The sequence below is a fragment of the Megachile rotundata genome, chromosome 5 (assembly GCF_050947335.1).
Source record: "Megachile rotundata isolate GNS110a chromosome 5, iyMegRotu1, whole genome shotgun sequence".
In the NCBI taxonomy this organism is placed as follows: domain Eukaryota; kingdom Metazoa; phylum Arthropoda; class Insecta; order Hymenoptera; family Megachilidae; genus Megachile; species Megachile rotundata.
Window position 1 is genome coordinate 11014410 of NC_134987.1, and position 13997 is coordinate 11028406.

General features: G+C 33.2%; 1 protein-coding gene across 3 annotated transcripts in view; it reads right to left on the reverse strand.

Moving 5' to 3' along the window:
• Positions 1–13997, reverse strand: part of Tps1 (Trehalose-6-phosphate synthase 1) — a 36165-nt gene that overhangs the window by 15628 nt on the left and 6540 nt on the right. For all 3 annotated transcript variants that reach the window (XM_076532061.1, XM_012283203.2, XM_003702367.3), the window contains one exon: positions 4629–4785. In XM_076532061.1, coding sequence (XP_076388176.1) covers positions 4629–4785 — 157 coding nt within the window. The remainder of the gene's footprint in view (positions 1–4628; positions 4786–13997) is intronic.

Sequence of the window (13997 nt, forward strand, 5' to 3'; positions counted from 1 at the left end):
TCATTTGGAGTCCAAAGTTTGCTACTTTGGGGTATTTTGAGATATAGAGACATTTGGGTGTTTGAGGGAAATCTTGGTTGAAATATTTAAATCTTTTGGGCGAAATCTTGAAGTGTTTTGGAACTATTTCGCAAAGAAAAAATTAAAAATTTCGTCCTCAAATAAAATTATTAAAACCACAACTGGGATTAACAGAAATCACCAAAGATATCTGCTATGTAATTAATTTCGTGAATCAGAAGTTATCGACATAACCATCTGTCCAAACGCATTAATCATTAAACGATAACTACATAAAAAAAAAGTTTAATCAAGATAACAGAAATCAGAAATTGGACAGACCGAGCGCCATCGTGTATGAAGAAGATTACATATTTTAAAACGGTATAAAGCTTAGAGAGATATTTCAATTTGTCCCCGGAACGATCGTATCTATAGAATCAACGTTGATTAAAAGTAGGAAGCAACAATTACGAAGAGATATACCGCGATTACAGCCGACAGCTGCAATATTTCTTTACGACATTCACCTTTGAACTTCAACCCGAACAAATCGTTTTCACGTCTTGATTTGACCGGGCTAATCGACGTGATGACCACGAGTATCGAGTTAATCGAGAATCAACCAACGAATTTGATCGTCTATGCAGCGATTCAATTGCTCTTGTTACTCGATTTTAATCGACGAGCGTCTTCGACACGTTGACGGAAACAGTGTAGCAATTTAGTTTCATGCACGGTCGGTTTTCAATAATGGCGCGATTAAAGCCACGTGTAACTTTATTTTTCAAATTATTCTGGTCTGAATAATTTTCAAATTTTAAGTACTTTAATTTTACATAATTTTTCAGTGCTTTAGCACGCTAAATTAGGGCAGCATCTCGCTATATGGCCATTTACTTCATCAAAGTTGTATATGGTATAGATCCATTTAATATTTTATGAAACATACGATGATTCACTAAATGGCTATTTGCAAGGCTAGTATGATATCTCGCTATATGGCCACTTATTGTTTCACCAAATTACACATCACATGACCTTGGACCCCTAGAAGTAAAAAAGCAGTTCAAAAGGTGATATCGAACTCTATCTATGCAAGACTTGATTATGTAACCTCATAATAACTCATCTGTACACTTACAAATTCCAAAATTTGAAAATTGATAAACTCACAACGAATACTGCTGGAATAAATATTTACTGAGTTAAAACTTGTATAGACTGTGTACCTTGAATTTCAATTAAGTATAGTTGGTAACAACGTAACGAATTCATAGATTAAAATCTGATAAACATGTACTCGTGACGAAGATTATAATGGTTGTATATAAATAATAAACACAGTTGTACACAAGTTTCCTTATCGTGACACTTGGCGATTAAATATTCTTATACGTAACTTATTAAAGACAGACAAAAACAAGTGTCAACTATAACAATAGAGACAAAGCAAATACTGAAAACAAACATCTATGTATCATCATATACATCTATGGCTGACAATATTTGCAAACATTTCCATATCTCAAGAAAAAGAAATGAATTATTGATTCATCAAAAAAGTCGTTTAACTCGATATCGCGCGAGCGTTATAAATGTAGTTTGTATATCTGCAATCTTGAAAATAATTTTTGAGTTATGCAAAATAACCGGTTAAGTGATCTACTGTGGACTTCATAGAATGTTGGATCGATATCGTAAGACGGAATATTTTTCGGTAACTCGAGCTTAATGGAACATTACAAGCTAGCACGATGGAAAAGAATGATTCATGCAAGAAGTTAGAATAAACTATCAATGTGAAGGTCAACGTGTTACCCACAATATCGCAGTAGCACGTTCTACAATGCGTGGGTGTTACGCGACGAGGAACCACGTTCATGCGACAAGACCGTGACAATGTATCTGAATCACGGCTTATTGAACACGCTCCATGTGTTCCGATCGAAGCGACGATTTTCGCGAAAACGTTTGAAAACGTTTCAGAACGTCGCGAAACGTTTGTTCTCTTATCTTGCTCTCGACGTACTTGTATAAAGCAGTTATTCGGTTTCTGATAAAGTTTTATCTAATTACACCATGGACGTTCATGGCTCGAGATTAGAACCACTTGTTCGGACACTGATTTTTGAGAATCTGGACATTTTTAATTGTCTGTACTAAAATAACAAGAGTATCGATCTCTGCAAGATTGTTAAATTACTTAAAATTTAACTTCCATAAATTTCTGATGGAATTTATTTTAAATGAATGAATTAATTAATTCTAGATTGTTTGGTTGTAGATTAATTATTAATTATAGGTTTGTAATAAATTATTGATCTCTAGACAATTATTGAATTTGAAATAAATGTTAGATTATTATAGATTAATTATTAATTATAGGTTTGTAATAAAATATTGATCAGAATGTTACTGTTAAATTACGTTTGAAGTAAATGCTAGATTAGTTATAAGTTAATTAGTTAGCGATAAAGTATTGATCTGTAGAATATTACTCTTAAGTTATATTTGAAATAAATGATGAATTATTCAGTTACAAATTAGTTATTAATTATAGGTTAATAATAAAGTATTTATCTCTAGAATTATTGTTAAATTTCACTATAAGTAAATAGGAGTTCTTTGTAGATTCCCATGAGCCACCACATGGCGCGAATTTTTGAATGTCTGACAAGTGACATGACGATGTCACCTAAATTCGTAAGTACTCTAAAATAACAAAATTCTGGAAAATTGTAACCCAAGACGTTTTATCTAATTATCTGATGAGACACTGATTTAGAATTCAACAAAGTACGCTAAATTTAAACGTCAGTTCATACTTCCTGTTCGTACATCTTAAATAGATACAATTACATTTGAAAGCACTCGATATACTTTAAAAACTTATACTTTCGAATATAATACGCTTACGTTTCCCAAGAAGGCAAGTTTGATCGTTGTGAAATGGAATTAAGCCTGTAAGTGATGCGATTTTCCAAGGAAATTTACGAGATCGATTAAGGTTCTGTGAAAGTAGGTTATCATAGAATGATCGTCGGAAAATAATTTCTCGGAAACTGGAATTCGCTGTTATAACCGACGTATATTGGAATTTAGTCATAAATTAAATTATCGACTACCAACGATATAATAAAATACCATCACAATTGTCAATTGAAACGACCGTGGGCGAACGGTCGAATTATATTTAGCGAATTTCCTACGTATTCGAGTATCGTGCACGAAAATAAACTGGTCCCGCAGCCAGCGGTGATTCGCCGACACGAAATTTTCGCGAATTCAAATGTTTATTATACAGTGAAAGTGGTCGTACAACGTCGTTCACAAATATTATGATGGCATTTCTGTTGATTGTGCAATGATACTGAATTTTCATATTTCTCTTATTTTGTGATCAATTAAGTACAAGTTAATTTTTAACAATTTTCTCGACAGAGTGTTTAAATAAAAAAATATACACACATAGTCTAAATGTTATATGTACACACATACATAGATTAAATATTACAGAAACATATAATTTAAATTTTATAGATGTTAAATGTTATAGATAAATGTGTTAGATATGTTACAGACATATCCACAGTTCAAATATAAAAATCAGATAAAAGTGATAACAAAAAATATTACATGACAAAGGTGCTCTCTCTCACCAACTGCAACTTCTTTAAAAAATGTAGTACATCAAAAATTACTACTTAAAAAATAAATAACAAATTTATATATAAATGGATGATAAAAATATTTTCCATCGAGATATTATAACAGAACATGATTAATATAGCAACCTAGAAGGGAAATAGAAGCTAACTAAAATCTATTGCAACCTGTAGCGTGTCACATTAATAGAACCATCATTAACCCTTAATTACCGGAGCAGATATTTAATTAAAGCAACGACCAACAGTTCGATTTTGTTCAATAAATTGCCGGACGTATAAAGTGTTGATGTAAAATAATGCAAAGTTAATGATATCGTTAAAACACGTATTCTTTGTACAGGGTGAGTCACACGGGATTGGAATAGGACATATCTTTTGTTTGGTTGAAGATAAGACAATAATGGGGAGATGGGTTAAATGTTTTACCAAAGTTTATCTTTCTACGATTTTTTCATAACTACGACAATAAGCTGTTGCGTCTTTTTGCGACGGAGAATTATACAATGATTATCGCTTTGAGCTTTTATTTCGAACGATGTGATGAATTTAAGGAACGAATGATAAAAATAGTATTTTCTTGTTGAATTAAAAAACTAATCAAATGTTTGAATTTATAGATATATGACAGCAAAAATACAAATTCACAAGAATAATATTTATTTAATTTAACTTAGTATTTTTATATGAATCCACATGAAGTGTCTCGATATGCTTAACCTACTTATTTTTAAATAATTTTCATATTGCACATAAAAATGAAATGAAAAGTAGTTCAATTCTAGCATTGATCAGATACTAAATTCATGGTTTGGTTAAAATTCATAAATTCATTGATTTGGTTAAAATTTTAATTTAAGTTGATTGATCAATTTGTATAAAGATATTAGTTTTGAACGTCCTCATTGATCTTGGGAAGGAAATAAATGGCGATTACAATATGAAAGGAAGACATCTTACCTTACGAGATAGAAGACCGGCTGTCGGTGTGCGATCGTTAGGATCAGATTCAGGAATTGGCTCATCAGGATTTTCCATGTGCATTCCTGGCCATCCGACCCAGACTCCATTTCCGCTGATAACCACCGGTGCAACAGCAGTCACAAGGCCACCAGCGCTGTAGGAAGATAATAATAATAATTATTATCTTTGCAAAAAAGAAATGGAAGAGAAATTTCGCAAAGAATTAAACATGGAGTCGTTCAAATCTCGTCAAGCTTTTATCTTCAGAATTGCTGTTTGTATATCAGCTTACAGCAAAGCAAGAATGACAAAAAATTAATCCAAAAGTGACGACAAACATAGTGCACTCCTAAGTTTTATATCTCGTAGACAATTGCTTGAAAACGATAAAAAATAAAAAAGAAAATTAAGTAGTAAATGTTAAATAGTCTTAAGTTACAAAAGTTGTGAGTATACAAATACTTCTGTCCAAATTGAAACCAGATATCCTGTGCGTCTGACAAGTTGACAGTCGGAAGTAATGCAGCTGTTATTGGCACAGCTACCAACTTACTAGACTAGCAATTCATGTTCTCTCATTTTTTGTGATTATATTATTTTACATTTGTAGCTTGATATACGTTATTTAACATACAGAGTTCAACCTACATTATACCAAGCGATCGAATGATATTTTAATTAACAGATCAAACGATTACCGAATTTAATTTGATGCGAGCTTAAAATGATATTATGATTGAAAGATTAAAGTGATACTTTGATTGAAAGATTAAAACGATACTTCGATTAAAAAATTAAAACGATACTTCAATCAAAAAAATAAAACGATACTTTGATTGAAAGCTTAAAATTTTTATTAAAAAATTAAAGTGATACTTTGATTGAAAGATTAAAACGATACTTTGATTAAAAAATATTTAATTCCAAATTTGGATACGATTACACATTGCAATGTTATCAGTGTCAATATTTTAATCCCGCATTATTCACGAGCTCGAAATTGTGTAATCAGATTCGAATCTGCTTACAACATATTCGGTTGACATGTCTATCAATAACGCTGCAAATACGTTGCCAGCCAATTATTCCGGAATCAATAAGAGAAATAAAGAGTTTTATCGTACAAACGACCGCTTGTCATCTATACAATAATAATAAAGATAGCGAGCAAGTATATGAAAAAAACATCCCCAGCGTAAATATAAAAGTTCACCGAGCGCCTGTCATCGACATATCGAGTGATAAGAAGACGAGGATAATATTGAAAGACGTCTTCGATCAACTTTCCGTAACGGTTTGCCGCAGCATGGACGATTATATTTACATAACTACAAATACATCGGTGATAGTGTCGATTGTCGTCTCGGATTTCACTATTTTTAATTGTTCAAAATTTTCAATTATTTAGGGATATTGAGATAGACATTAATAGCTTGGATTTTTGGTGGTATGTTGGAGTTAAGGTTCAAATTAGAGGGTTTGGAGATTTGGTCAGTTGGGGATTTGGAGATTTCGAAATTTAGAGATATGTAATTTTGAGGAGTTGGGTACTTGGGGATTTGGGGATTTGAAGATATGTAGTTTTGAGGAGTTGGGTATTTGGAGATGTGGGCATTTGGGGAGTTGGGTATTTGGAGATGTGGACACTTGGGGAGTTGGGTATTTGGAGATGTGGACATTTGGGGAGTTGGGTATTTGGAGATGTGGACATTTGGAGAGTTGGGTATTTGGAGATGTGGACACTTGGGGAGTTGGGTATTTGGAGATGTGGACACTTGGGGAGTTGGGTATTTGGAAATGTGGACACTTGGGGAGTTGGGTATTTAGAGGTGTGGACATTTGGAGAGTTGGGTATTTGGAGATGCGGGCATTTGTGGAGTTGGGTATTTAGAGATGTGGGCACCTCAGGATTTCAGGATTTGTAGATCTGAGGACTTAGATATTTGGAAATATGAAGATTTGGGGAGTTGAGGATTTGTACCCTCGAGGAGTCCAATATGTGGACATATGTAGATTTGGTGAACTAAGAATTTATAAATTTGAGAAGTTGCGTATTTAGAGATTGGAGAACATGAACATTTTTAGATTTTATAATGCCATCATCACTGATTTAGAGATCCAGAAACTTGATATTTAAGAAATTCCAAAACTTGAAAATTAAAAACTGTAAGGATTTAGAAATATAAGTTGAAGATCTTCAAAACGAACCAACCAACTTCAAAATATAAAAAATTTTGAAATCTGAAAATACACATCAAAGCCTTATCAATAACTTCAACCACTCTAAAGTTTAAAATTAAAAAATTTAAAAATGAAAGGTGCTTCCCAAAGAAGTTAATCAATACCGCGGATCACCACGATTTGTTCCGCCCTTGTTCCATATTCATCCGATTCAATATATGAATTCGCGAGTGAATGGGTTCGTTTATGACGGCATTGGCGTGACATAATTAGAAATTTGGCTATCATTCAACGAGTCTCGACAAAAGGGACTTGAACCTTTTAGTTCGTTGTTCGCGTCTATACTAGGTCAAACCGTAGCAACTTCATACACGTGCATTTTCTCGTCAAGTAAGTAGTTCCTCGATAACGCAAGAACTTGTCCTTCTTTAACATATTCGCAACGATTGACGTAACAACAGTGGTTTCAATGAAACTTGTACGTCTTTGTACGGCATTATTATTCCCGTTTCAATACAAAATGGGCCACGAATGGCCTTCAATTAAACGAGCAAAGATATTCTTCCGTTTAACATTGAAGCAAAATGCACATTCCAGATTACAAAAACTGTAGCCATAATCCTTGGAAATCATGCCTTGGAGTTTGTAATCTTACTCGAAAATACAGTTTCTTTCGCAGTAGCGATATTCTATACCATGTCTGGTAATTCCTCGAAACAAAAGCTTCGTAAGTATAATATAATTTGTGTATTGATGACATAACATGAAATATCGTTTCCTTTCGATATTTTGCATGCACTGAGTTCACCATATGTTAAGAGCAATGAATCACACGGTAACACGTGGGAATAGTGACAATACTATTATTGCGACTACACGGAAGCTATAAAATTGATGCATGCTATAATTATCACGGGACAGTTTTGCAAGAGTGTCATGATTTCAGTGTGCACTACGTAATGTGTATCAATAGTTACGCTTGGATGACATTTAGAGATGACGAGACTTCAGAATTTGAGATCTGAGGTTTTTGGAAATGGAAGTTGTGGGGTTCGATTTAAGAATTTGGGGATTTGAGAATTTGGGAAATTTGAGGATTTAAGGACTGGGGGATTTAGGGACAGAGGGTTTTTGGGGTTTGGGGTTTTAGGAATTTGGGGGTGCAAGCAATTGGGAATTTAGAGAAATAGGGATTTCTAGATCTGGAAATTTAGGGATTTGGGTATTTCGAGATTTGGATATTTAGAGATTTGAGTATTTAGGGATTTGGATATTTAGAGATTTGGGTATTTAGGGATTTGAAGGTTTAGGTATTTGGAGATTTAGGGATTTAGGGATTTAGGGATTTGGGTGTTTGGGGATTTGGAGATGTAGAGATTTAGAGATTTGGGTATTTAGGGATTTGGAGATGTAGAGATTTAAGGATGTACAGATTTGGGTATGTAGGGATCTGGAGATTTAGAGATTTAGGTATGATGGGATTCAGGATATAGAGATTTGGGGATTCAGAAATTTAGGTATGTAAGAATTTGGAAATGTAGAGATTCAAGGTTTAGGCATTTGGAAATATAGGATTCCTGGAATTTAGGGACCTGTATATGTAGATATCTAAGGATGCAGAGATGTGGATATATAGGTACCTAAGGATGCAGATATGTGGACATGTAGTAACTCATAATTTAGGAATCTACATATTTATGAATTTGGGTATACATATAGGGATTTGGGGATTCAGTGATCCTGAAGGTGATCTTGAAGGTAAAAAATTAATGAGTCTATGATACAGCAATGCGTTAAAAAATCAGCGAGCAACAAAGGAACGATTTCCCGAATAACAATCAATGTCACTAATGACGAAGTTCGTGTTTTTCCACGACTTTTACTGTGTCTGCAAATCGAGGAAGTAACGGCGACGATCGCGATAATATTCAGTACACGTAACAGAAGAACACGCGGGAAGCACGTGTCACGGTACAACACAGTTTGTGAATGAGCGCGTACCGTTCTATTGACAATCATCCAATTATCGTTATCAGTAATTTTTCTATAATAATCATTCGTTCACGGTTTAATAAAATAATGAACAGAATTAACATAATGGTTAATAGCAAAATTTTCGAGAAGCATATGCAGTCGAAACTGCGTCGTTATCTTTTGAACGTATCGTAATAACAGGAAAAAAGAATCAGCACCTGGAGATAAGAATATTTAACGAACGTAACGTCTTCCATACGGCAACATCTTATTCGGAAATGTTCCATGGAATGTTTTCCAATCGATTACGATTACGTTATCGCTCATGCAACTTGTTGTGTTGTTTGTTGCTTTTTATTTTATCGATCCTCGTTCACCTCGATGCATTGATTCCGGAGTAGTGGAAGGGTCAGAGCAAGTTAACCCTTTGCGCTTCAAAGGTGACTCTCACTAGTTTGTTTGATACAACAATTTGGAATAGGTGTTTTTTATTATATAATGTGTAATAAGTATTATATGACGTGTATTGACGATGTGTGTTATTCTTAGTTGTTATAGTAACAATTAATAATAGAAAAATAATCTTAAAAGAATTTATCAGATTTTTCAACTGCTAAGTTTCAAGTTGTCATTTGCCAACAGCAAAAATACCTTGCATTGTAAAAGATTAAAGCTTTACGTTCGATTACTTTTAATGTTCATTTACAAATCATGGACCAAATCATAATTCGTTAACAAATCTTTAATCTCATAAATTTCTATCTTTTTATAAATATTGTGTTTGTTAAAGTACAAAACAGAGTTGCAGTAGAATTCCCCTTATACCAATTTTTTCGCGAATACGATTAGATTAGAATTCCACCCCGATCTAAAATGATTCCCCTTTAAAGAGACAAAACGGGTTCTCGAGAGGGTACTTTTATCTCGGGATTTGATGAATTATTTCAATAGCTGGTTACGAACATTGTCCAGTTTTTTCTTGTTACTGGCAAGCGTTATTTATTAATAAACGAGTATCAACGAACGATACGGTGATTCACGCAAATAAACAGATAACGTTTCTACTTATGTCACCGGACAAGATAAAAGCTGTCTTCGCCAAGCGACACGCGCTTTCGAGACAACAAAACGACCAGTTTAACGAGTTGATACATACAACATGTTTGCTGTGTACTGAACTTACTGACAATAGGTTCTTTTAGATTCGCGCTTTTAGTTTTGCGATATTAACAGATGCTTGCTGTGTTATCGATACACTATCAATATCTTATTGATGTTTAAATGATTTGTTCAATTTTATAACTTTATTTTGTATCAAATTTCGTTAGAATTTATTGGTACTGAATTAGTATTTTTCTATTCAAGTCTATGCATTTTTGTTCGAAGTTCAAACTTAATTCCACTTTTTACACATATGTCAAAATTACATTTACATATACGTAAAATCATGATACACTTTACTGTTTCATTTACTCTGGTCTAAATTTAAAGTAATCTAATTTTGAAAGCAAGTAATTAGATTTCAATGATCATCGACCGAATTAATGTCCCTCTGACTTTTGGATGGCAGCTAGCAAATTGAATAAGAATCACGTTGCGATCATTCACTGCGGACACATTAAAAAATTCCTGTGTCACGCCGACCCGAATTTGACAGTCTGCCATTGCGTGAAAGAAACTGCGTTTACATATATTGTTAGTTTCGAGAATTTTTCGTTCTTACCTTCTCTTTTGCAATATAACTTTATTATGTTATATGTATATGTGTTAGCATGTGCATACATATGACACGTGTGTAATAGTATATGTACACATTTGGTAGATGTATAGTGATATGTGCATACATACATGTATACAGGTATATAATACTATGTGTGCACATACAGTATGGTAGCACATGCATACGTGTAATATATGTACGTATGTTATCAGATGCATATGTGTACATATGCTGTACGTATACATACATATGCATATGTATATGTATACGTATGTGGTAGTATGTGTATGCATATGTATGAGGTAGTATGTGCATACATATGTATGTGGCAGTATGTGTACACATATGTATATGTTAATATGTATAGACACATGTATATGTACATACGTATGTATACATATATCACCATATGTGAGATCTTATGAGTTTGAGGCAATGGAAAATAATACAGTACACCACAAAATCCCAATAAAACATAAGAAATTTCAATCATAAATTAAAATGAGATTCATATCTTCATAATTATCAGTCTCTAATATTCCACATATATTAATAACCTAACCTAACCATTACAAAACCTGCATAAAATACAAATCGAACAATTACGGTTCTTCCCCTGTTGCCAACGAGACTAATAACGAAACCAACATACCAGTATCAACAGGAAATTAAAACTGTTGATTTATAATAGGAAATTAAAACCGGTGATTTATAATAGTCGACGCAATAAATCAAGAACGATATGTCACAAACGTGTCTATCCGGAGGTAAACACAAGACACAGGTTCGAATGTTGAAAATATGTATTCTGTATCGGGGATTACTCTTGTCAACGTAGTATACGATTCTGCTATCTTTTTGATTCTGTTAAATGCGTCGTTGCTCGTTCAGAAATGCACAATGAGATACAGATGGCGACGAAAAAGAAAACAGACGAAGAAGAGCGACGACTCAGTGCAATACGGAAAAATATTATTTAACGCAGTTTATGCTTCTTTGTTAGTTTTAAGGAATTTTGGTGCTACTTTTTGCGCCATTAATTTATTGTTATTCAGTCTCTCGACTTTTAGTCTTAATTTAGAAATTGGTATGTAATTTTATATGGTATGTAATTTTGATAGGTACATAATTTTAATTAATACATAATTTTGACTGGTACATAATACTGATTGGTAGATTGTACTGATTGATACATAATACTGATTGGTAGATAATACTGATTGGTACATAGTACTGATTGGTAGATAATACTGATTGGTACATAAATTTGTATGATACATAATTCTCATATGTTCACAATTTTATATGGTTCATAATTCTATGTGGCACATGATTCTACATACATAGTAAATTATTTTTGTATGGTACATAATTCTAATTAGCTCATAATTCTCAATTGCACATAATTCTATATGGTAAATAATTTTGTATACTTCACACATATGATACATAAATCTTGCTACACATATGATACATAATTCTTGCTATACATAATTATGTACCACACAATTCTGTACAACAAAAATCTCCAAAAAATGAAAGCATAATAAAAATTCGAGAATGAAAGCAAAATCATTTTACATAAATTTCGTTCAAAAGAGAATATGAACACGTGAATGTTGGCATGTTCTCAAATCTTGGTCAACGCGCTCCAAAACGTGATTCACAGAAACAAAAGCGATTGTACGACACGACAGAATGAATCGAAGATGAGTATCAAGGAACGTGTTCTTACGAAAAATTTCGTCACCCGATATGCCCTATATTGGAGCGAGCTTTCCGACGTAGAACACCACGCGCGATGTGTAATCACGTACTATTTTTTCGTGTACCATAAATAAACGTTGCAAGAGCAACATAGGTAGCGTGCGTCGACTACTAAATCACAACTAATAACTTTATTTACTTGCAACACCGGACGCAATTAAAGAAATAAGAACTGCAACATGCGAAAGAAGCAAAAAGCTCCACGTGGATGAGTTGCCGGTACACGATCTTTATTTTTATTTTTGACAAATTTTTAACATTTTAAAGAATAGATCAAAGTTTTAACAATGAGACAAAAGTTTTGATAAGTATTTTAGAATTTTTTCACAGCTTTCAGTACAAAATTACAATGACCCAGTTACATCAGTAAAGCAGTTATTACACAACGATAATAACATTTCCACAAAATGACTAATAATACAATACGTACACTTTTGAGTATACCCAGCTACTTTTTGTTAGAAGAAAAAATTAGCATCGAAAACGTAATTGAAAAGAATTAGCTGATGCATTACGTTGTTAACGAAGTTCTTTGGTATGAGAACCGTTAAAGGAAACTGATACGAATCGATCGAACCATATTTCCGGAAGATGTTGCATAAACACGATAAACAGTTACGACGTAACGCAAAATTCGAATTGGTAATTGTACAGGATAGAGTAAGCCGATTTTAATGACATTGTAATTGATATTACAAAGGTAAATGTCCTCGGCAATTCGTCTGTATACAACCGTTTGGTTTTAAAGACATATGTAAATTTTGTTTTTCTTGGTAACATTATTTTGGGTCATGCAGTAATTATATTTTTAGTGTCACTGAAATTTTTACACTTTTAGCGACAATGGTTGTTAAGTTAATTTTGAATTTTATTTCTTTATTTTTTGAGGACTTGGGAGTTTTTTAATTTAGAAATTTAGGGATTTGGTGAATTGAGTGTTTGGGGAATTGAGAGTTTGGAAAATTGAGAGTTTGGGAAATTGAGGATTTGAAAATTTGAGAATTTGGGAAATTGAAAATTTGGGGAATTAAGAATTTGGGGAATTGAGAGTTTGGGAAATTGAGAGTTTGGGGAATTGAAAGTTTTGGAATTTGAGAGTTTGGGAAATTGAGAGATTAGGAAATTAAGAGTTTGGGAAATTGAGAGTTTGGGAAATAGAGAGATTGGGAAATTGAAGATTTGGGAAATTGAGAGTTTGGGAAATTGAGAGATTGGGAAATTGAGAGTTTGGGGAATTGAGAGTTTTGGAAATTGAGAGTTTGGAAAATTGAGAGTTTGGAAAATTGAGAGTTTGGGAAATAGAGAGTTTGGGGAATTGAGAGTTTTGGAAATTGAGAGTTTGGGAAATTGAGAGATTGGGAAATTGAGAGTTTGGGGAATTGAGAGTTTTGGAAATTGAGAGTTTGGGAAATTGAGAGATTGGGAAATTGAGAGTTTGGGGAATTGAGAGTTTTGGAAATTGAGAGTTTGGGAAATTGAGAGTTTGGAAAATTGAGAGGTTTGGAAATTGAGAGTTTGGAAAATTGAGAGTTTGGGAAATAGAGAGATTGGGAAATTGAGAGTTTGGGAAATAGAGAGATTGGGAAATTGGAGATTTGGGAAATTGAGAATTTGGGAAGTCAGAAATTTAGAAATTAAAAAATTAAGAAATTTAGGAACTTGAAATTCTTCCACAACAAGTGATACATTTCGCACCCCCTCAACAACCCCTTCAACAACCCCAT